The sequence below is a fragment of the Electrophorus electricus genome, chromosome 11, assembly GCF_013358815.1.
Source record: "Electrophorus electricus isolate fEleEle1 chromosome 11, fEleEle1.pri, whole genome shotgun sequence".
In the NCBI taxonomy this organism is placed as follows: Eukaryota; Metazoa; Chordata; class Actinopteri; order Gymnotiformes; family Gymnotidae; genus Electrophorus; species Electrophorus electricus.
The window spans coordinates 8829731-8849615 of NC_049545.1; the positions used below are offsets into that span (position 1 = coordinate 8829731).

The 19885-nt window shown below is 38.2% G+C and overlaps 3 protein-coding genes across 4 annotated transcripts; 2 read left to right on the forward strand and 1 right to left on the reverse strand.

The window, feature by feature from the left end:
- Positions 1-859: 859 nt before the first annotated feature.
- Positions 860-8539, forward strand: atl2 (atlastin GTPase 2). 2 transcript variants are annotated; one of them, XM_027021480.2, is made up of 13 exons: positions 860-968; positions 2713-3053; positions 3244-3378; positions 3466-3570; positions 3659-3709; positions 4664-4720; positions 4824-4916; positions 4995-5133; positions 5211-5338; positions 5531-5587; positions 5935-6006; positions 6362-6793; positions 7672-8539. In XM_027021480.2, exons 1-13 carry the CDS (start codon positions 899-901, stop codon positions 7789-7791), a joined length of 1800 nt encoding a protein of 599 aa, XP_026877281.2. In that variant the 5' UTR covers positions 860-898; the 3' UTR covers positions 7792-8539. The 2 variants fall into 2 exon arrangements, with proteins under 2 accessions (XP_026877281.2, XP_026877367.2); XM_027021566.2 differs by lacking the exon at positions 860-968 and having other exon boundaries at positions 2962-3053; positions 3183-3378.
- Positions 8540-8991: 452 nt separating this feature from the next.
- si:ch211-250c4.5 (coiled-coil domain-containing protein 110) lies at positions 8992-11328 on the forward strand. The gene is made up of 2 exons (XM_035531479.1): positions 8992-10962; positions 11070-11328. The coding sequence occupies exons 1-2, from the start codon at positions 9339-9341 to the stop codon at positions 11234-11236; spliced, it is 1791 nt and encodes a 596-aa protein (XP_035387372.1). The 5' UTR covers positions 8992-9338; the 3' UTR covers positions 11237-11328.
- A 122-nt stretch (positions 11329-11450) lies between these two features.
- hells (helicase, lymphoid specific) lies at positions 11451-19885 on the reverse strand. The gene is made up of 24 exons (XM_027026856.2): positions 19665-19885; positions 19409-19440; positions 19107-19201; positions 18870-18973; positions 18579-18698; positions 18096-18149; positions 17845-17869; positions 17634-17692; positions 17429-17467; positions 17033-17257; positions 16366-16548; positions 16076-16219; positions 15749-15945; positions 15548-15644; positions 15260-15421; positions 15015-15166; positions 14775-14919; positions 14557-14640; positions 14294-14413; positions 14070-14186; positions 13758-13917; positions 13050-13146; positions 12580-12656; positions 11451-12368 (listed from the first exon to the last, which is right to left on the reverse strand). Exons 2-24 carry the CDS (start codon positions 19414-19416, stop codon positions 12277-12279), a joined length of 2556 nt encoding a protein of 851 aa, XP_026882657.2. The 5' UTR covers positions 19417-19440; positions 19665-19885; the 3' UTR covers positions 11451-12276.

Consider the following 19885-nt stretch of genomic DNA (forward strand, 5'->3'; position numbering starts at 1 on the left):
TTAATAACATGATTGTCTTAAATCATTTTAACACATGTAAAATAAACAAATGAAGAGAAATATAAGACTCGATGTGGTGAACTATAAACTTATTTATTCTGTAATTTTATTTATTCTGTAATTTTATTAAATTGTTTATGTACATATTGTATTAAGTAATTGTATTACATTTACATTTATTACTATGTTGTTTAAGGGAAGGGATGATTTCAGCATGGAACTTGGATGATGTAAATGGTGGACATGAGCTCCAAACTTAGATTATTCTAAAACGCAAATTGCATAACTCTGTTACTGCGTGTGCATTTGTAATAATCAGCTACATGTCTATACAAAACTGTTAAGCAAATTGTAACGTTTAGTCATATTGAGCTTGTGGAGTAAATGTTACACAAATATATACATTATATTTGGAATTGCCATTTTAAGTGTTTGACCTGTTTAAAGATGTGTAGATGTATGGACCTTCAAATGCAGAGCCCCAGACTGCAATGTCTCTGAGGATTCTTCTTTTAGCTTCTGTAACCTATTTCTATGAGTGCTCCATCTTCGCTGTGCAGCAGTTTCTCTATGCAGCAGTCGACCTAATACTCCAATCAAGGCACATGGTTAACTAATATTGTCCGTCACATGATAATCTTCTTATATCCTTTTTTGTGTTTCTTGTATTTTTTCAGTTAAGCGAAATACATACGAATGAAAAACCTACAAGTCGAAGAGTTACTTGATTGGGCAGAGTCACTATCCATTGTATGTGCGTTCGATTTATTTTGAAGTAGACTGGCAAGCACTAGGACCATGGATAAACCTCGAACCCGCCTTCTGGCGTAGCCTGAACTTGATAAAGTTAAGAGGGAAATTGAATGCAACGTCATGTTGGTTACTTAAACCGAACAAGATGGCGGAGTACAGTCGACGGAGAAATCGGAATTTTTCGGACACAAATCACATAAACAGTATTTGCGAAGGTAGTAACAGCGTAATATAAGTAAATTGGCTATTTCAACGTAATATGGTGCAGTGTTCATTTGAGTTATCATTTTCTTGTAACGCGAAACTTTGTGAATCAAAGTATCCAACTAGTTATCTGATCGTTAACTCATTTATCAGATTGTTTTATTCACTTATGCCTGGCTTGACGGAAGTTTGTACCAAGTTATCGCTAGCTGGCGAGCTAACGTTACCTGACAAGACTGTTGATCCATGATCAACTGCCCTGCAGTGGCACAAAGCTCACGAAAGCCTGGGACAGCTGTTGGTTGACTTTCAGCGTGTGGTGATTTTATGCCTTCAAAAGGAAGTTTGCTTAAGAGAAATAACTAGATAACGTTAGCTGGCTACCTAGGTTAGCGGGAATCTCTCGGGTCTGTTTCCAGCCTTTTGTATTTACATCGTATTACCAGCTAACGATTTAACGAGTTTTTGTATTCAGTTATTCGCATGTGTATGGTGAGTAAATAGCAATGTGTACTGTTTATTTTGAATCTATTCTTAACCGCCTAATGTAAGATTAGTTTGCAAACCATAACTGCAGTCAAAAATATTTTCGCTAACTCCTGGTTTACCTTCTTTTATCACATTAAATCTTGTCAGTTCCAGCGTCGTGAGAAGTTGCATTCAAAACCATTGCAGCAGGTATTATTGTTGTTAAAGTTTCATAACAGGCTGAAATTGAGATGGGAACCAACTGGCTGCTTAAAATGATCTAACGCTAGTTAGCGTTAACTCTGAGGTGTCTGTGTGCGCGGACATTACAGCGTTTAACCCAGCTCGAATATGAGCGATTTATTTGATCTTTTTGGTAATTCTATTTTCCAAGAAAACAAACAAATTTGTTTATTTAAGCTTGGTGTTTAGCTACAATGTTTAAAGCCAAATAAGACGGGGCACTTTCAGATGGTAAATTATTTCGGAGCAGCCTGGGTGTCTGCCTGTAATCCTGAGCACGTCTGGCTAATTCTGAGTAACTTTTATGTTTAAAACAAGAGACACATTAAACATTTCTTTACGATTCAGTTTAGAAACCTGGTAAAAAAAAAAAAAAAATTTATTTATTTTATTCGAACGCCCTGGTTTTCTGACAATAAATGGCTAGGGTAGCTAGCATGGCAAGTTGGCTAACACTTTCTACTTTCCCCGTGTCCTTGGTGCAGCGCTTGTGCGCTTTGGACTGACCCTTAAAAGCAGTCCAGACATGCTGTGTTGAACTGGTTTTGCGCTTAAAGAGACATGCACTCAGCGTCTGTGTCGTTTCTTCTTGAGGAAAAAAGGGCAAATTTTAACTGCGCGCCTGAACGAATCCAAGTTCATTGCAGATCACGAATAAACACGGGCTTAGCGCCAGAATCCGCGCGCCTGAAATAGAAAATGACCGAGTGTGAAGTGCTATAAAGTGATGAAGAAAGAACAAATTCACGGTGATCCATGTCTTACTGTGGATCTTAAAATCTTAAGAATCGCCAATTAAAGGCAATAACATCCTACACTTATCAAACTAAAATGCCTTTTAGTTTTAGATAGGTAGATGGATGGAAAGATATAGATAGATGCATAGTTATTTTTATTGTCCTCTTATATTACTAGTACATTGTAGGGATTTTGGTCTTTTGTTAAGATTAATATGGTTCTTTATCACCAGCAACATTGTAACATGCTGGTTTCTCATGTGAATTTGGTTATGCAAGTCTTATTTATAATTTGTATTTTACTCAGATGTGATTGGGGTGGAGGAGGTGCCCCGGTGTCATCCATTTCAGGAGTTGAATGCAATGGAAGAGTTGAGCACTAATACAAATAGAGTGGCTCCATGTGCCATGGAGGAAAAGCTTGAGCCTGAGGAGGAAGAGCCAGTCACTCATGGGGCTCAGCCAATACAAATTGTGCTTGCTGACCAGGATGACCATATGTTCGAGTTAAATGCTGTTGCACTGGAGAAGATTCTAATGCAAGAGCAACTCAAGGATCTCAACGTGGTTGTGCTCTCTGTTGCCGGAGCTTTTCGCAAAGGCAAATCTTTCCTACTGGACTTCATGTTGCGCTACATGTACAGTCAGGTGCGCCATTACACAAGCTCTCACTCTGCACGTGCCCAAGTGTTGCCACCATGCTCACTGTGCAGTCCTCATCACTGACACATAACGACTGAGAGATAATTAACTGGCCTGACTGGTTTTGCACTTCAGGGAAACTGAGGCCGTCATAAGCATGCTCTGCTGCTGTCTCGTTCTCATCCCCCTTCTGTAGTCATCTGAGTCATGGATGGGAGGAAATGATGAGCCACTCACAGGTTTCTCTTGGAGGGGGGGTTGTGAGAGAGAGACAACAGGAATCCAGGCCTGGAGTGAAGTGTTTGTAGTAGAAAAGGAAGATGGCAGTAAGGTGAGGTGCTTACCATTTACTCATCCCCTATGTCACCACACGATTGTCCTAAAAGCTACTCAATGCCTAATCACAATTTGTTCTCAGGTTGCTGTCCTTTTGATTGACACTCAGGGAGCCTTTGACAGTCAGTCCACCATTAAAGACTGTGCTACTGTTTTTGCCCTCAGCACTATGATCAGCTCTATCCAGGTGTGTTAATGATGTGCAAAGAAGGACACAATTGTCCTGTGTGTTCTGTATTTACATGCCTACCACATGTTCCTTATGTTTGTTCTAGGTTTATAATCTTTCACAGAATATTCAAGAAGATGATCTGCAGCATCTCCAGGTATATGTTGTTTCTTATCTTATGAAAACCTGACATTCATTCTTATTCATAATGGGAAGATATTAATAAGCACAAATCTTAAAGCAACTTTTCTGCATGCCAGAAAACTTCATTTGAAATGACAGTTGCTATGGGGTTAAAGCGTAAAAGGTCAACTTTAATTAAAAGATTTACATTTTCATGGTTCTGACATTTTCAGTGGACCATAGACAGTCGACAAACTAACATGTCAATGACTGACCTATTTTTTTCAGTCTTGTTATCAGTGAGTCAACTGCATCATGTTTTGTTTTTGTTTTTTTCTTCATTATTATAAAGTATCGTCATACATTCTTGTAGTCAGGGTGTTTGCTATTGCTATGTTCACCAGAGAATTCTGGCTCTCTTAATGTGTTAGTTAGCAATACTGCTATTGCCTTAGAAATGCTTATCATTGAAGGCTGCAATATATGGAAAATAATCCATCTAACAACTTGCAAGCATTATGATAAATCAGACATGCCAGAAGGGTATTCTATCACAGCATTTACATGATCCAACAACATAAATCGTGTCACTCAGAATAATATAGGACAGTTTTTAAACATATCAAATCAGTGGTTCTTTGGTGTGTCAATATTGTAGGCCATATTGCAATGTGTAACCGTTCAATCAGAATATAGTATTTTTGTCCAGAATCATCTTCCCTGAAATAGAACAAGGCATAAAAAGAGATGTTTCTGTGAGCTAGTAAATTTAATCCAATTAAAGTTGACCTTTTTCCCTTTAACTCATACTTTTAATTTCAGATGCAATGGAGTACTACATACTATGCTATTGTTCAACTGGTTAGGGTTGACCAGTCTTGCTTTTCTGTACATCGCATAGTGATGATTTATAAAGTTATTTTCTGTGTGTGTGATGGTGATATTTGTGTAGAGCCATCCAAAGGTTCAGTGTAACCTTTCTGTTTAGCTTTTTACAGAATATGGCCGTCTAGCAATAGAGGAAGTCTATGAAAAACCATTTCAGGTAATAAGTAACTCTGTTTAATAATTTGTTGATATTTGTGCTTGTGATCAGCAGCCATATAAGGCTCTCATGTTTCTCATGTAGTGTTTTTTCCTCTTTCCAGAAACTGTTGTTTCTGATCAGAGACTGGTGTTACCCTTATGAACACAAGTATGGACTTGCTGGAGGTAATCGCTTTTTGGAGCACAGGCTTCAGGTAAGACATAGAGACTTGTGTTTAAGTCTGATGGTCTGAATTGAGTGTAAAAATGTTTTGGATAATTGTATGTTTTAGGTGAAGCAGAACCAGCATGAGGAGCTGCAGAATGTGAGGAAGCACATTCACTCTTGCTTCTCCAGTATTGGCTGCTTTTTGTTGCCTCACCCAGGCCTGAAGGTTGCAACTAATCCCCACTTTGATGGCCGACTGAAAGGTTGGAGCATTCTCATAATCAAGCATGCATGTGCAAGCACATAAAATAGTCCTCTAATCTTGTAGTGCTTTCTGTAGACATTGATGATGAGTTCAAGAAGGAGCTACAGAACCTGGTACCCCTACTTCTGGCCCCAGAAAACCTGGTGGAGAAAGATATCAATGGGGCCAAGGTCACATGCAGAGACCTGCTGGAATATTTCAAGGTAAGGATTTTTTTTAAAATCTGTAAGTAGCATTTTATTTTGTTTACTTTTACAAACATGGTAATATGTTTAGTTCTCTAATGCATTGATGAGACTTTGGTGTGCTTCAGGGACTATAAATAACTCAATGTTGTGTATATTTTTATAAATGCATTTTTGAAGTTGAATACCTGATATATGCCCTGTATACAGGCCTACATCAAAATCTACCAAGGTGATGAGCTTCCTCATCCCAAATCCATGTTGCAGGTATGCGTTCCTGATCTCCTGAACGCAGTTAACATCTCAGTACAATTAACATCCCACATTACAAACCAGCGAGTTAGAATATTGACCAATCTTAAAATATCTTTATTGGTCAATCTGTGTGTACCACTGCATACCCAGCTTGCTACTACAGAGGTGCATGAAGGCACCGTGTGTGTGTCTTTCTACAAAGAGTGTTAGTATAGTATGAGTATGTTGTTATACTATACTATGTTAGAGTGCCTCCTCTAGGCCAAACTCTACTAGGCTGTCCTGCAGTCAAACATCAAGGGAAGATGTTTCAGCAGCCCTTCAAGTTTCCTTTGCTCACTGTACCGCTGTTTGTCAAGGCAACGGCTGAAGCCAACAACCTGACAGCTGTGGCTGGGGCGAAGGACACATATAGCCGCTCCATGGAGCAGGTACTATTGATGCTTTTCTGCTGAATCTTTACATAGGGGGATTATTTATAGTCATAAAAATAGTACTATGTTACACTTCTGTGATCTTAAGAATTTATTTATTCATTCATTTATCTATTTAGTGAAAGTGAACTAATGAGTGGCTTGAGGCCTCTCCTAATATAGCTGAAGTGTAAAATTCTGAGTTAACCTAGATAACTGAAAATAACTTGAGGCCATAACACTAAAATAAATTTTAATTTGGCCTAGATAACTTAAATCATGTGGCTGCATTTGAGACTTGATGTGGGTTCTCCTACCAGTGAAATTTAAGTTAATTTAAATGTTTTCTCTGCCTTTGATGTGTTTCTCATAGATATGTGGTGGAGACCAGCCATACCTTGCACCAATAGACCTCCAGCGCCATCATGAGGACCTGAAGCAAACCTCTGTGCAGAAATTCCGTTCTGTTAAGAAAATGGGAGGAGCAGAGTTCAGCCAGCGCTATCAAGAACAGCTGGAGTCTGAACTTGATGAAGTTTACTCAAGCTTTGTTAAACACAATGAAAGCAAAAACATTTTTTATGCGGCGAGAACTCCTGCCACACTGTTTGCAGTTATGTTTTTCGCCTACATAGTCTCTACAGTAACAGGCTTCATTGGCTTGTCAGCAATCGCAGCTCTGGCCAGCCTTGTGATGGGGGTGTCACTGATGTCACTATGTGCGTGGGCCTACGTCAGATACTCTGGGGAATATCGAGAAGTGGGTGTGGCAATAGACCTCACAGCAGAAGCCCTGTGGGAGCAGGTGGGTGGTGCTTTCTTATGGCTCTTAATATTTAGTTCCCACACTGAAACAAAGGTGACTACAAGCTATGATGTACAATTAACAAATATCCCACATTACAAACCAACAAGTTGGAATGTTAACCTCCAACAAAGGCAATAGCTAACATTTTAGGGAAAATAATCATTCTTGGATCAAGATAACTGCTTAGTTAATTGTGATTAATGGGAGAACAATGATCACTCTGCATAGGCAGCAAGGTTATGTATGTATGCATGTGCTGTTTTACTGCTAACTCCACGTGTACTGCTTGCATGTATACCCAGCTAGCAGAGATGCACACAGGCACCTAATGCATGTGTGTTTCTTCATAAGAGGGTCACTGACAGCAAGTTGGTCCAAATGCCTCTTCTAGGCCAGCCACCGTCTTTACTGGCTAAACATCAAGGGACGAGTCATTTGATATGGGGCAGGGGGGGTATAGGGCTGTCTTGATGTACCTTTTTAGACAGCTCAGTGATGTGCTCAGATCATATTCTCTAGTCCCCACCCCTTATGGTAGGTCACAACCTCCACTGGCATATTTATCATCTTTCCTTTCTGCAGAGGCTTGTCAAAGGTGAGGGCCCCTCAGGCCTCCTTCCCCTACTACCATGAGCTTATCATTTTTCTTCCTGTACTGATGGTCCTCAGCCTCTTACAGGTTCTGTATCCAATGTGCTCTGCTGGTAGTTTCAAGAGTACAATTTCTCAAGGCTGCGCTTGGTGTGACTTCAACCTCCCTCATTTTGTCTGCTCATTTAGTTGTAGTGCCCCCCTATAATTCTGTTGTTTTTTTTCTTCTTGTGGTGGCTATGTATACCATTTTTTCCTCTGTTCTTATCTTTAATTTTCTTTAGGTGCTAAAGCCAATGACTGAGCAATACATGGAGGAGAATATCCGTCAGACTGTAGTTAACTCCATAAGAGCCAGTCTCTCAGAACAGGTGACGCACACTACGAAGTTGAAGACCACCTGACAAGGTGTTCCCCATGGTTTTATGCAGTTTTATTGTGAACTCTCCTTAGGCTGAAACATTTAAACCAAAGTTTACAACTCAACATTGCCCTTGACATCTCAATCACTACAATGTAGAAAAGAACTCACCCTTGTGAATTCAGATTAAATTAAAACTTGTACATGCATGCATGTTGTGGGCTAAGCAGTTAGTCATGGAAATGCACCCTTTTACTGGTTTTAAGCCTATTAGTCCCAGGATAAATTTGTTCGATTCAATTCTTAATATTGTGGTGGGGTTTTTTTTAAAGGATATTTTTTCTCTGCTGATGTCAGGTTTCAACACTGCCTACTCTCAGACCTGTTTTTGTTGGGTGGGTGTTTGTTTTTGTTTTTTTTTGTGGTTTTTTTCTTCCCTCCCTCCCTCCTCTTTAGAGGGGGTAGTACCTGTACGGAGGTTAAGGTGTTTGTAAATCTAAAAGATGTCAGGCTGTATTAAAACCTAAAGGAAGTATATGAATATATAAATAGAATTGTTACATCATGGGTGCATGCTTGGTTCACTTGAATAATTAATTAGATTCTTCTTTATTCATTTTGAATTGAACATTGCTGTTAAGTTACTGTACTTGCCTAAAACCTGCCTGAATTGGTCACTTTGTGTGTAGCTGTATGATGAGGGGTGTGTTTGAAATTACTTGCTTTGCATACATTTTATGCATGCATCCTAAATTATTTTTTAAATAATTAAAAGTGTTTTGCTGGTTTAATAGTTCCTTTTGGGAATTTCATTTTCAGTCATTGCTCTATGCACTAAATCAATCTTTGCATTCTTTAGCTTGTTTTCTGTTCATACTGAGATGGTTCCACAGTAGACTGCCATTAAACACCATGGTTTTACACCGTGATGAAATTGTTTGAAATACTGCACTGCTAACTTTTAGCCACTGATGGGGGTGAGGAATTCAGTTTTGTTGTAATTTGAACAAACACTTTGTTGATATTTACAATGTTTGATCATTGAGCTTTTTTTTTTGGTTTTTTTAAAACAAACTTTGTTACTGTTGAGGGTATTTAGTAGTAAAGACCAGAAGGCTGCTGTTGAATTAAAATATAATCCTTTTAGCTCCTAAGGTTGCACAGCTATGGTCATGTTTCTATGGTGATGGGCACTTTAAAACAATGGGGTTTGAGTCATGCAGTAGCCTATCGTTAGTCTTGTTTGGACGTTGCAACTGGTGCAAGTCTGAAAAGGTAAGAGCTGTGAAGTTTACTTGCATATCATTTGAGTTCAATTGTAATCCTTTGCTGGAAAGTTATGTATATGTTGAACATGTTCCAGCATAAAGTAAGACTCTGCTCTGCTGAGATTCCTTTGGTACCCAGGCTAAGCTAAGGGCTAAAGTCAGCAGCACTCCATATCTGTAGGCTATTGTCCTGATTAATTTTACACTAATTTCATTTTCTCAATTTTCTAATTACAGCTTGTTCTGAGTAATGAAAATGAACAATTTTGCTAATAAATGAGTTTTGAAAGGACCTAAGAAAACAGCAGATGGAAATTGTAAAATGCCAACTGATTCCTCAAAGACAACAGAACATTGTAGATTAGTTTATGAAGGCAACAAGGACTCTGACATTCCTAGAAATAACTTGAGATTTTACACTAAACAAGCCTTTTCTGTGCACAAAAGAATGTGGCTTTGCCCCCAAAATAACAGTATGTATGAAGATGTTTTAACCAGAATGCAACTGAACGAAGTCAGAGTTGGAATGGATACTGAGGAGACCAAGGCAGGAAGATCAATGCATGCAAGCCCTGGCAAAATACCAGAGCTGGAAAACTTTGAGTTGGATGCTGTTCATTTGAACATTAATGCAACATTAATTGAACATTCTCCACAGGTTACTTTGAGCAAGAAATCAAAGGAGAAAGAAAAAGAGGGAGGTGATCAGAGTCTGCCTGTTAAAGGAAAGCAGGCTGATATTTCTAAGGCCTTGAATGAAAAGTTGCAACAAAAAGATTTGGAAAATCAACATATTCACTTGCTGCTGATGTTTTATCAGGAGTTAAAGGATGTAAAAGAGATGTGGGAGCTAAAGGAAGCAAAGTCCCACATCATGGCAGAAAAACTAAAACAGGAGGAACAAAAGAATCTTGAGGTTATTGAGAGATTTAACAGTGTTTGTGAGGATATGAGGGTGGAAATCTCCATAGCCAAAAGCAACAATGAAAGATTTGTCAAGCAGCTCAAAGCTCTGCTGGAAAAATATGAACGACTCCAAAGACATGCCAATACGTTCAAGGAGCAACTTCTAGAGCAGCATACTAAGAAAAAAAGATATCAAAAAACATTTAAAAAGATGCAACAGAAGACTGAAGAGCTATTAATGAATCGGACTCTCCTGGAAGAACAGAAGGATAACATACTGAGAGAGCTCTCTGCATGCAGGAAAAAAATACAGGCAATGGAAGAGGAGCACAAGCAGTGCATTAAAATGATCAATTCTGCTGAAGAGAGATCAGCCCTGAAAGCTGAATATGGTAGCCTTAGTGAACAACTGTATAAGACTCAAGTGGAGAACAAAAAACTCGTTCAAGCAGTACAATCCAAAGAACTAGAAAAGAGGAGGGCTGAAAAAAAACTACAGGACTCACAAAAGGCACTTAAACAATTGTATGAAGAATTGGATGAGAGTAAAATAAAAACAGAATCAGTTTATCTGCAATTGGAATCCATGAAAAAAGAATTCAAACTTATTAATAGCAGACATAAAGTGGAGATACTTCATCTAAAGGAGCAACAAAAGGCCTGTATAGGACAGTTTGAAAGTATGAAAACTGAGTGCAAGACCTTAAATGAAGTTGTCTCTAAACAGAAAAAAGACAAATGCATGCTGAAAGAGGAGCTGGAACACCTTTGGAAAGAAAAGGTAAAGTCTGAGAAAGCTAGCAAACAGGAAGGTGAGAGACTAAGGGAGGCCATGGGTTTGCTGGAGCAGGAGAGAAATCTGCTTCTGAACGAAATGGGAGATTTGCGGAAGGATTACTTCAGTCTCAGTGATCGCATCACACAGAGGCTTAGGCAGCTGGACCAGACTGATGATCCCATGTGCATAACAAAAATATCAGTTCAACACCACAGGGCACCCAACGCAGAGAAGACAGTTGCCCCAACTACAAGTATGAACAGTAAGCACAATTAAACAATGTTAAGATATTTAACATTAAAGTGGAACTGAAGAAATTGTCTTTTAAATATTAATACAGCAACATTACAAATGACTTTTTCCCCCCAGTGATAGAGCAAATAAGGAGAAAACAAGAGGATGAAGAAAAGGGTTGTCAAAGAAACTGGGCCTCTGCTTCAGAAGTAACATATGACATGTCTACAGCTTATGTTCCAGTAACTCATGAAATGACACTGGAGAGGCCTTTTAACATGAGCACTCTTGAATGTAGTTGAACTTTCTGAAAGTAGTCATGCCAGTACATTTTCCACCTACAAATATTTACCTTATGCTTGAAAAGACTTACTCTCCAGCAAATTATTTCCTTAACACTATTAACCTATATTAGCTATAATCCTAGTTAATGGAGTTGTACCCTAGTTACAGTAGCTGGTTTGGACATGTGTGTATGTAAACATGGATATTGCTATAGTTGAAATAATAAGCAGACTTGGCTTATTAGAAACTTGTCCTTGTTTAAGAAGAATGAAGCCTACCCACTTTTTCTAAGTAGTTGTTTAAGAGCTTTCACAAAGATTCATAAATCCACTCATCACTCAATATGCCTACCTAAAAACAATTTGATACAATTAAGGCAGCCTGTAATCTTGATTAAACTCCTTGTGTAATGCTAACAACTCAAACAGATTAAATGCAGGCCATTTTATTTAAGAACCCCCCCCCCCAAAAAAAAAGCATAATCCATATATTAAAACCATACAGGCTGACATGTTCAAAGTGCTTTCAAACTAAGATGGAAATAATTAGAGGAACAGTTGTCAACATTTCTCTATTTTAAACATGTCCTATGAAATGGGGGGGACGTAAGGTGCATTAAAACTACCCAATAAAACCTGTTGACACATGGCCTTCCTGGACATTATACAAACATGAAAAAGCAAAAACAACTTATCCATACTGGAAAGATGTCAGTTTGTAACATATGAACAACAAATATCTGCAGTGTGCTACACAGGTTTGGGAAGCATCATATGGCAAGAGTTGGTCCAAAATAATGATATTACTGAGACCAGCAGCTACCCTGCAAGCAAAGTACTCAGGGGCAAGCACACATGGAAAAAGCTACTTCTAAACATTAGTGACTTGGCAAGTCAGTCATTAGAGCTCTACTTTCACTACCTTTAGAATGAAGTGATTTACATAAGCTCAGCTGTTAACAAAAACCATCCTATAGCTGAACTTCAAATAAACAGCAGTTCAAGACCAGTTTGCTTGAATGGCACCAGAAACAACAGCATCAACATCCTCTGAGCACTCATAACAGACAGATCTCAGAGTTATCTTCTTTAGTCTCAACCACTTTAAACACACCATCCTTCTCTTGTTTAACACGTTTTTTGGCTTGATCTGAAACAGAGTTAATTTAGATGTTGTAAATGCATATAAAAGCATCAATGCTGCACTTATGAGAAATCACTTACACAAGTATACACAATTGAGGAACAAAGGAATAACAGATTAAAAAGATAAATTACAAAAGTCTCTACAAAATACAGATATATATGCCCAGTGGTAACCTGTAAGCCCTTTCTAATATAACAGACACTGCTTTACTTACCAAATAGGTCACTGCGATCCAACAAAATCTCCAGATCGGTGTCACTGATGACCTTTCCTTTAGTGCTTTTTATGGCCCTGAAACAAGTTAAGTATTAAACATGTCCTATATAACATTATGATGGTAGACATAAAACAACCATGTCCTGGTTGAAATATTAGGTTTTCAACATTTACTACTGTGACCTCATATGGAGCACTGGACATCACTGGGGGGGGGGGCATACGTTCATATTTCCAAGGGGGCAAATTTCATACGAAAACATCTGTAAGGATGTACTAAACACTATTACTAGTACTAGATGTGTTTCTACATATGAGCATTTGTAAATATTTCTATTACAGATCACATTTACCATATTTCTGAGTGTGTCTAGTCTGTATTGAATCAGTTTTCACCATCTCTTATATTACACAATATGCAAAGTTGGTGCATACTTATCAAGTGCAGTGTGAGCCTGAATGCAGTACCTCTCATAATCTCTGGACTTAAGCAGGTCCCTCAATTCATTCACATCTACACAGCTCTTGGACTGCTTGAGTTCAGCTTTCCCACCTTTAAACTTGCCTGATGAGACATCAACATAAACAAATGGAACCATTTGTAGGGAGGGGAGGAGGGAAACACCCACCTGACATATGCTTTAAAAATAAATAGATTTAAAATGGTAGCAAGGGCCATGGTGCACATGCAGCTACAATAAGTATAACGGGGCCAAAAGGGTGGACCAAACAGTTTTGAGAAACAGAAACTCACACTACAGAGGCAACTACAACATTTGAGGTTTCATGGAGTATTTGGTGAAGAAATCAACCTTGTATGGAGCTTAGAACACTAACGAGCAAGCACCGTTTCAGGTGTTTGTGCTTTAACATATAGCCTTAAAAATGTCATTCTAGATGTGCTAAGCTATGGAGGAAGAAAAGTATGCAAACAAATACCTTCAGTGCCCAAATGTTAGCAACACATCTGACAGATTTTTCAGTTCCTCACTTTTTACCTGAATAAAAAGGTCTTGAGAAGCCAATCTGAGAATGTTTACAAAGTTTGTTTCTTTTTTTGTCATTCTCCTTTTATGCTTCAAGCACAAAATATGCTCACTAGCACGTTTTAGTGGGCAAAACCTCAATGTTAGGCAACACACTGAAGTGCAGAATTGTTTACTTTGTAAAACCTACTTTTATGAATGACCATCTTCTCCAGTTTGCGCTTGACAGATGCTGTCTCGAAGATCTTCTCATCAACAGTGTTTGCTGTGATGAGGCGGTACACCACCACAGGCTTGGTCTGGCCAATACGGTGACACCGATCCTGAGCTTGCAAGTCTGCCTGAGGGTTCTAAAGTAAAGGATGTAGTAAATCTTAAACATCGGATAAAAATCTGAAACATTTTATTGCCATTTCACAATTTTAAGAAAAAAAAAATTGCAAAACCCTGTGTTTGGCCCATCACATGTACCTTTTTGGCAAGCGGAAGTTGAGATACATACCCAGTCACTGTCAAATATGATGACTGTGTCCGCAGCTGTGAGATTGATTCCAAGTCCACCAGCTCGTGTGCTTAGGAGGAAGATGAACACCTCTGGATCTGAGGAGAATTTCTTCATCTGCAGTATACAGAAAGGACTTAACAGCTTAATCTAAACTGATGAGGTTAAGTTTTTTCCCCCCAATCATATGAAGGGGAAAAAAATAAAATAAATAAAATACATACATTCTCATCCCTTTCTGTGTATTTCATACTCCCATCCAGTCGGCTGTACTGATACCCTCTCAGATAACAGTAGTCCATCAGAATGTCCAAGATAGAAGTCATTTGGCTGAAGATAAGTACCTGAAAACCAAATCAGAAGATATGTGCAACCAATATCTCAAAACAAAAAGTGTCATGATACACTACAGGAATACCAGACACAGATGACTTCTCATTCACTAAAGGTTAGCAGACAGAAGTTGTTTAAAATGGAAAATATTCACCTTATGTCCTCTCTTTTTTAGTTCTGGAAGCATTCTGTCCAGAATCAAAAATTTCCCTGATGTCTTCACCAGCTGTTCGTCAATCTTTAAGGGAAACAACATCTTCCCATAAATCAAGAGTAATGTTTCTCTTTGTCTATCAAACCACAGGTCTCATCTATTCAAGAAACCTGCCTATTCACTTTGTGAAAGAAAAGCTGTTGTAAACTTGAATTTACCTTGAACTCAGCAGTGCCAGGGATTAGAGGATACTCTATGAGGTAAGCATGATTGCAGCATCGCTTCAACAGCATCAGTATATTCTGCAGCTTCAGACTGATTTGGGCATCAAGAGGCATCTGAACATCTAGCACAGGGACAAAGCTGAGGATACAAACATTTTAGAGTCAGTGTGACTTCTAAACCAAACAAATAAAACTGACTTAATTGGACAGGACTGTAAACCAACTGGTACTGACTCCTGCTGACTCTCCATCTCCTTCTGAAGTTTTTCAATGTATTTCTCTAGGTCACAGTGAGAATCATCACTCTTTTCACAGTAGTCCACCACCTTGCGACACCTACGTTTTGGTCGCCCAGTGGAGGACAACTGCGCTGGTGTAGTGTCGTCCTTGTTTAACACAAACAAACAAAAATACAAAATCCTTTTATGAGGATGAAATCAAAATAAGTACTGTACATAAGCCACAGACAATGACCTTACCTTCTCTTGGCCCAGGACCTTTGCAATGGTTTTGTCAACAATAGCCCTGTAAAAGCTCTCCTGTTTAGGGGTAAGAGGAGCATACACCACAATCTCTTTCTTTGGTGGAACTTCCAACGTTACATCTGACTTCAGTCGTCTAAGTAGAAAGGGTGTGAGAATCTGTAAAATATTTATCTTGATCAAAATTCAAAAGAATACAAATCTTAAATGTAACTATGGGCAAAATATATGGGTGCATTTTTGGCAGAAAATGGTAACATAACCATTTTCCTTCTGTGCTGTCACCTGGTGAAGCATATGCAGAATATTTTTTTCCCGCTCATTGGCCACAATGGTATCTGCACCTGAACTGATGGTGCTGATGTCAAACCAAGACTCAAAGCTGCAACAAGAATCAGCAAAACCAAATTGAAAAAACTATGTATATCAAATCAAAATGTACTTGAGCCAACTCACATACGATATTTCATCCACATGAACAAATACCTCTTTAAGTCATCAAAGACGTCCGGGAGTAGGAAATTAAGAAGAGACCAGAGTTCTGCAAGATTATTCTGCAGCGGAGTTCCTGTCAGAAGCAGCTTGTTATCAGTGGGCAGCATTTTCAGCTCTCGCACCAATCGACAGTTCAAGTTCTTTATCCGATGACCTTCATCCACAATCAGGTACTTCCACTGGAAACGCTGGACAGAGAACGGAAGAGACCATACCAACTCCTTAAAACAGACTAAATTAGATATTTCTCCAGTTACCAGCACCTCAATACATCAATTCCACATCATCAATTACTGGTATATAGGAATTGAGTTTTACCTGAAGAAACTTCCTGTCAATCATGGCTATTTCAAATGATGTGACCATGACAGGGCACATGTTTAAGGAACCCTGAGGCTTACGAATCAGCTTGACAAGGTTGTGTCTCTCATTCTGTGCGCCATGGTAAAGCATTACAGAAACCTAAGAGACACACAAGGAATCAAGGTCTTGCCATGTAGCACCAATTTTCAGATAAGTGATACAACAAATTACAGAGACTGTATTAGTCACAATCAATTTCATTATACATTCTATAAATAATAAATCATCTATTTCAGTAACCTCACCTCTGGAGTGAAGCGCTTAAACTCACTAATCCAGTTGGGTAGAGTGGAAAGAGGAGCTACAACCAAAAATGGTCCAAGGACCTTCTTCTCAATCATCATGGCAACATGAGCAATGCACTGTATGGTCTTTCCCAGACCCATCTCATCGGCCAGGATCCCATTAATACCATTCTCCCATAGCATCTATATAACGAAATGGCATGCAAGACAAAAGTTTGCATGAGTAACTTTCCTCATACATAATGACTACGTGACTCAAATCAGATTTTTTTCTTTTGCCTTAAAGTGACAAATTTTACTTTTTAGGGCAAATCAGATGAGTCACTTTCATATGTGGTCCTATGTCCATATGTGGATTTGTGGCCACATGACGAACATGAATGCTCAGAATGAAATTCATGTGGCTTTTTGCCTATATGCATGCACATGGACAGATGTTTTCACATTACAGACAGATAAATTATGCCAGTATTAATGTGAATTGTCAAAGTAGGCAAATCTAATCTCAGCCAAAAATCAGATATGCACGATGTGGCCTGTAATGTAACCGTAGTCATGTCATTTTCTGTTTTCTTTGCAGGCAGATGTCTGTAGACATTTTACTGCATTCTGTCATAAATCATCAAGACTTTTGTCAGTTCATATCTGTCTCTTGCTGTCTACTTACCCTAAGCCATTCAATGCCCTCCACCTGGTACCACCTCATCACACCCCCAGTAAAGAGCTTAGGCTGCTGCAAAGGTACAGACTGTCCATTAACTTTCCTTTTGGGGTCCAGCATTTGCTTAGCATTATTCCTTACAACTTCCGAGAGCCGCCCTTTTATGTCAGAGTTTGAGTCACTTAAATTCTCAATGTCCTCTGCCTCAAGTTTCTTCTGTCTAGGAGCCTCCTTCAAAGAGAACAAGAATTTTTAAGATCTAAAATTTGGTTGTAAAAAGTAAACATTCAGTTTGTTTCCATGTTTTTATAGTCCTTCAAGTTTGAGAATCTACAGGATTTAAAAATCAAACCTATTACATTTACATTTTTCCCCCATGGGGAAAAAAAGCACTTCAGTTACCTCCTCCATTTTCTGTCTTTTGGCTTTTGACAAAATTTCCTATTAAAAAAAAAGAAAATCCTTGTCATTTTGGAGGTTTTGTAAACTGTGGGCTTTATAGATAACTTGTAGCTGAGCTTACCAACTTCTATTTCAACAAAGAAAGCACTCATACAGTAACTACATCTTACAGAATAGTGAAGCATCATACAGAAAAAGTGCTCACTTCTTTAGACATGACATCAGCAATTTTGTAATCTTCTCTTTCTCGCTTTTTCCTCTCAACTAAAAAAAGCAAACAAACGAGTGAACAAAATACCCAGTTTTCTAATTGTTGACTTGCAGCTAAACTTGTTTATATAAATGTGCCAATTTTAAATTTTGAGTACAGCAATCCATATGTACGGACATGCAAAACCCACAAAACTATACGTTACCTTTCTCTGTCTTTTTGCCATTGCCCTAAGGAATTAATGGATAAACTGTGTTAGACATTAGGTGCAAATAAAATTACTGGATGATGGCATATTTAAAACCTTACACATGAAAAACAAATCCAAGGTAAAATAATAGTATTTTAGGTATGTACAGTCTTCCGGATATGATATATTGTTCAAGAAAGACTCCAGACCATTCAAGAACACAAAACCATAACATTTTATCTGAGGAGTGGTGCTGTGAAGCTTACCTTCTGTTTTAAAGTGGCTGCTTTTTTTTCCTGTGTCTCTTTTTTTAGCTTTTCCTAAGTCATTAATTAAACAATGTTATTTATCAAGAAAAAAAAATAGCTGAAAGTTTGAATGTAGAAAGATTATGTTCATGATTACGTTACAAACTAAAGAGGTGGGGATGTACCAGAATTGCTAATGTCGTGGTTCATGTTTTGTTTTTTTAAACTACAAAACAAAAACTGCAACAACAAAAAAAACATAGAAGACTGCTTGTGTATAGTGGTCTCAAAGAAGCTTAGACACATGATATATATCAAATTACATAGAGGGAGGACTGCCTTCTGAGGTTTTAAAGTATTGCTTTGGTTTTCACATTACCCTCACAGCTACACAGATACAAAAAGGTCTATTCTGAATAAATTGTTCTAAGAGTAACCCAACATCCAGAAAAACTTTAATTTATTGACAGTCCCCTGCCTCCAAGTAGCCTGAAATCATACCTCCTGCTGCTGTTCCATTTTTGTAAGGAGAAATTTGGAGTAAATGTTGCTCTTCTCCAAAAGGTGCTGAAGCCGCTTAAATCTCATTTCTTGAGTGTCTTTTTCCCATGATTGCCTGGCCTGCAAAAGATGAAACATAAATGCATTAGAATATAAAAAGCAATACTGAATACTGTTCATGCTCACGTTTACAAATAAAACACAGAATTACACAAATGACAATGCCAATTTTAATTAGGAAGCCAAATAGTTAAAGAAAAAATAAAGGTGTAGTGAATGTTCTATTATTACCTCTTCCATCATTTCTCTTTCCTTTCTTTCCCCTACTTCCATTAAATTTTTCTCTTCTTCTACCATTTCCTTGGTAATGACCACATCTTCAACTTGACATTTTACTACAACGGCAGCACACACGAATTAAACGATTAGCCAACCATTTATATGGAAATCAGCTCCGCCAACTTCACGTTACTCTAATGCATATAAAAATAGTACTCACTTCAACATAATAGGAGGTTTAACACATACCTGCAGTATCCACTTCCATTGAAGCTCCTTCTGGTTCCTCGGATTCGTTCGGTTTTGGACATTGGGGGGAGACACTGCGTGCCTCTTCTTTAACGCTAATTCGTTCGGGACAATAAACAAATACATTGAAAGCAATGACAACTGGCTTACCCTCCACCGTAGGGGTGGGGCGAGAAAGATTAATTCAAATGCCAGACGCAATGAACAATGGGCTAAGTTTAAAAAAAAAACGATTTAAGTTCTAGAATGCTAGCTAGTTAGGTAGCGTAAGGTAAAGCTAGTTAGTGTCTGTGATTACTTACGCGCTCATCTTACGTCTTGCGAGGGATGTAGGCTAGAAGTAAAATCGCAAAACAAAACAAAAATAAAATTGTGTGTGTGTGTGTGTATATATATATATATATATATATATATATATATATATATATATATATATATATATATATATATATATCCTATGAGAATGTAGCGAGGTAGGTATTAACTAAATGTGTCAGTTTCTAAAATGTTTAAAAATAAACCTCAAAGAAAATCTAGGTAGCTAGCTATGCTACTTACCTCTTACAATTTCTAGCGAATCTGTTATCACGCACTACTTATCCAAGCAAGCAACACAGAGTACAAGAATCCCAAATTGAGAATTACCAAGTCGTTATAATGAAACCAGTTTACGTTTTGCCACTTGTAGATACTTTACAAAACTCCCAAATAAATGCTAGCTAGCTAATTTAGAAATGGTTTATACACAAACGTCACTAGAGCCCAACATCTGCCAGGCA

Excerpts from the sequence above, each read along its gene's own strand:
- si:ch211-250c4.5 (XM_035531479.1), top strand. The coding sequence starts at position 9,339 with ATGCCAACTGATTCCTCAAAGACAACAGAACATTGTAGATTAGTTTAT. Across the intron at positions 10,963-11,069 it reads CCCAACTACAAGTATGAACA|TGATAGAGCAAATAAGGAGA; the intron begins GTAAGCACAATT and ends TTTTCCCCCCAG.
- atl2 (XM_027021480.2), top strand. The coding sequence starts at position 899 with ATGGCGGAGTACAGTCGACGGAGAAATCGGAATTTTTCGGACACAAAT. Across the intron at positions 4,917-4,994 it reads TTTTGGAGCACAGGCTTCAG|GTGAAGCAGAACCAGCATGA; the intron begins GTAAGACATAGA and ends TGTATGTTTTAG. Across the intron at positions 6,794-7,671 it reads CAGAAGCCCTGTGGGAGCAG|GTGCTAAAGCCAATGACTGA; the intron begins GTGGGTGGTGCT and ends AATTTTCTTTAG.
- hells (XM_027026856.2), bottom strand. Across the intron at positions 18,150-18,578 it reads AAATGGAACAGCAGCAGGAG|GAAAAGCTAAAAAAAGAGAC; the intron begins GTATGATTTCAG and ends TTAATGACTTAG. Across the intron at positions 13,147-13,757 it reads GAAGATGGTCATTCATAAAA|GCAAGTTTAAAGGTGGGAAA; the intron begins GTAGGTTTTACA and ends ATGTCTCATCAG.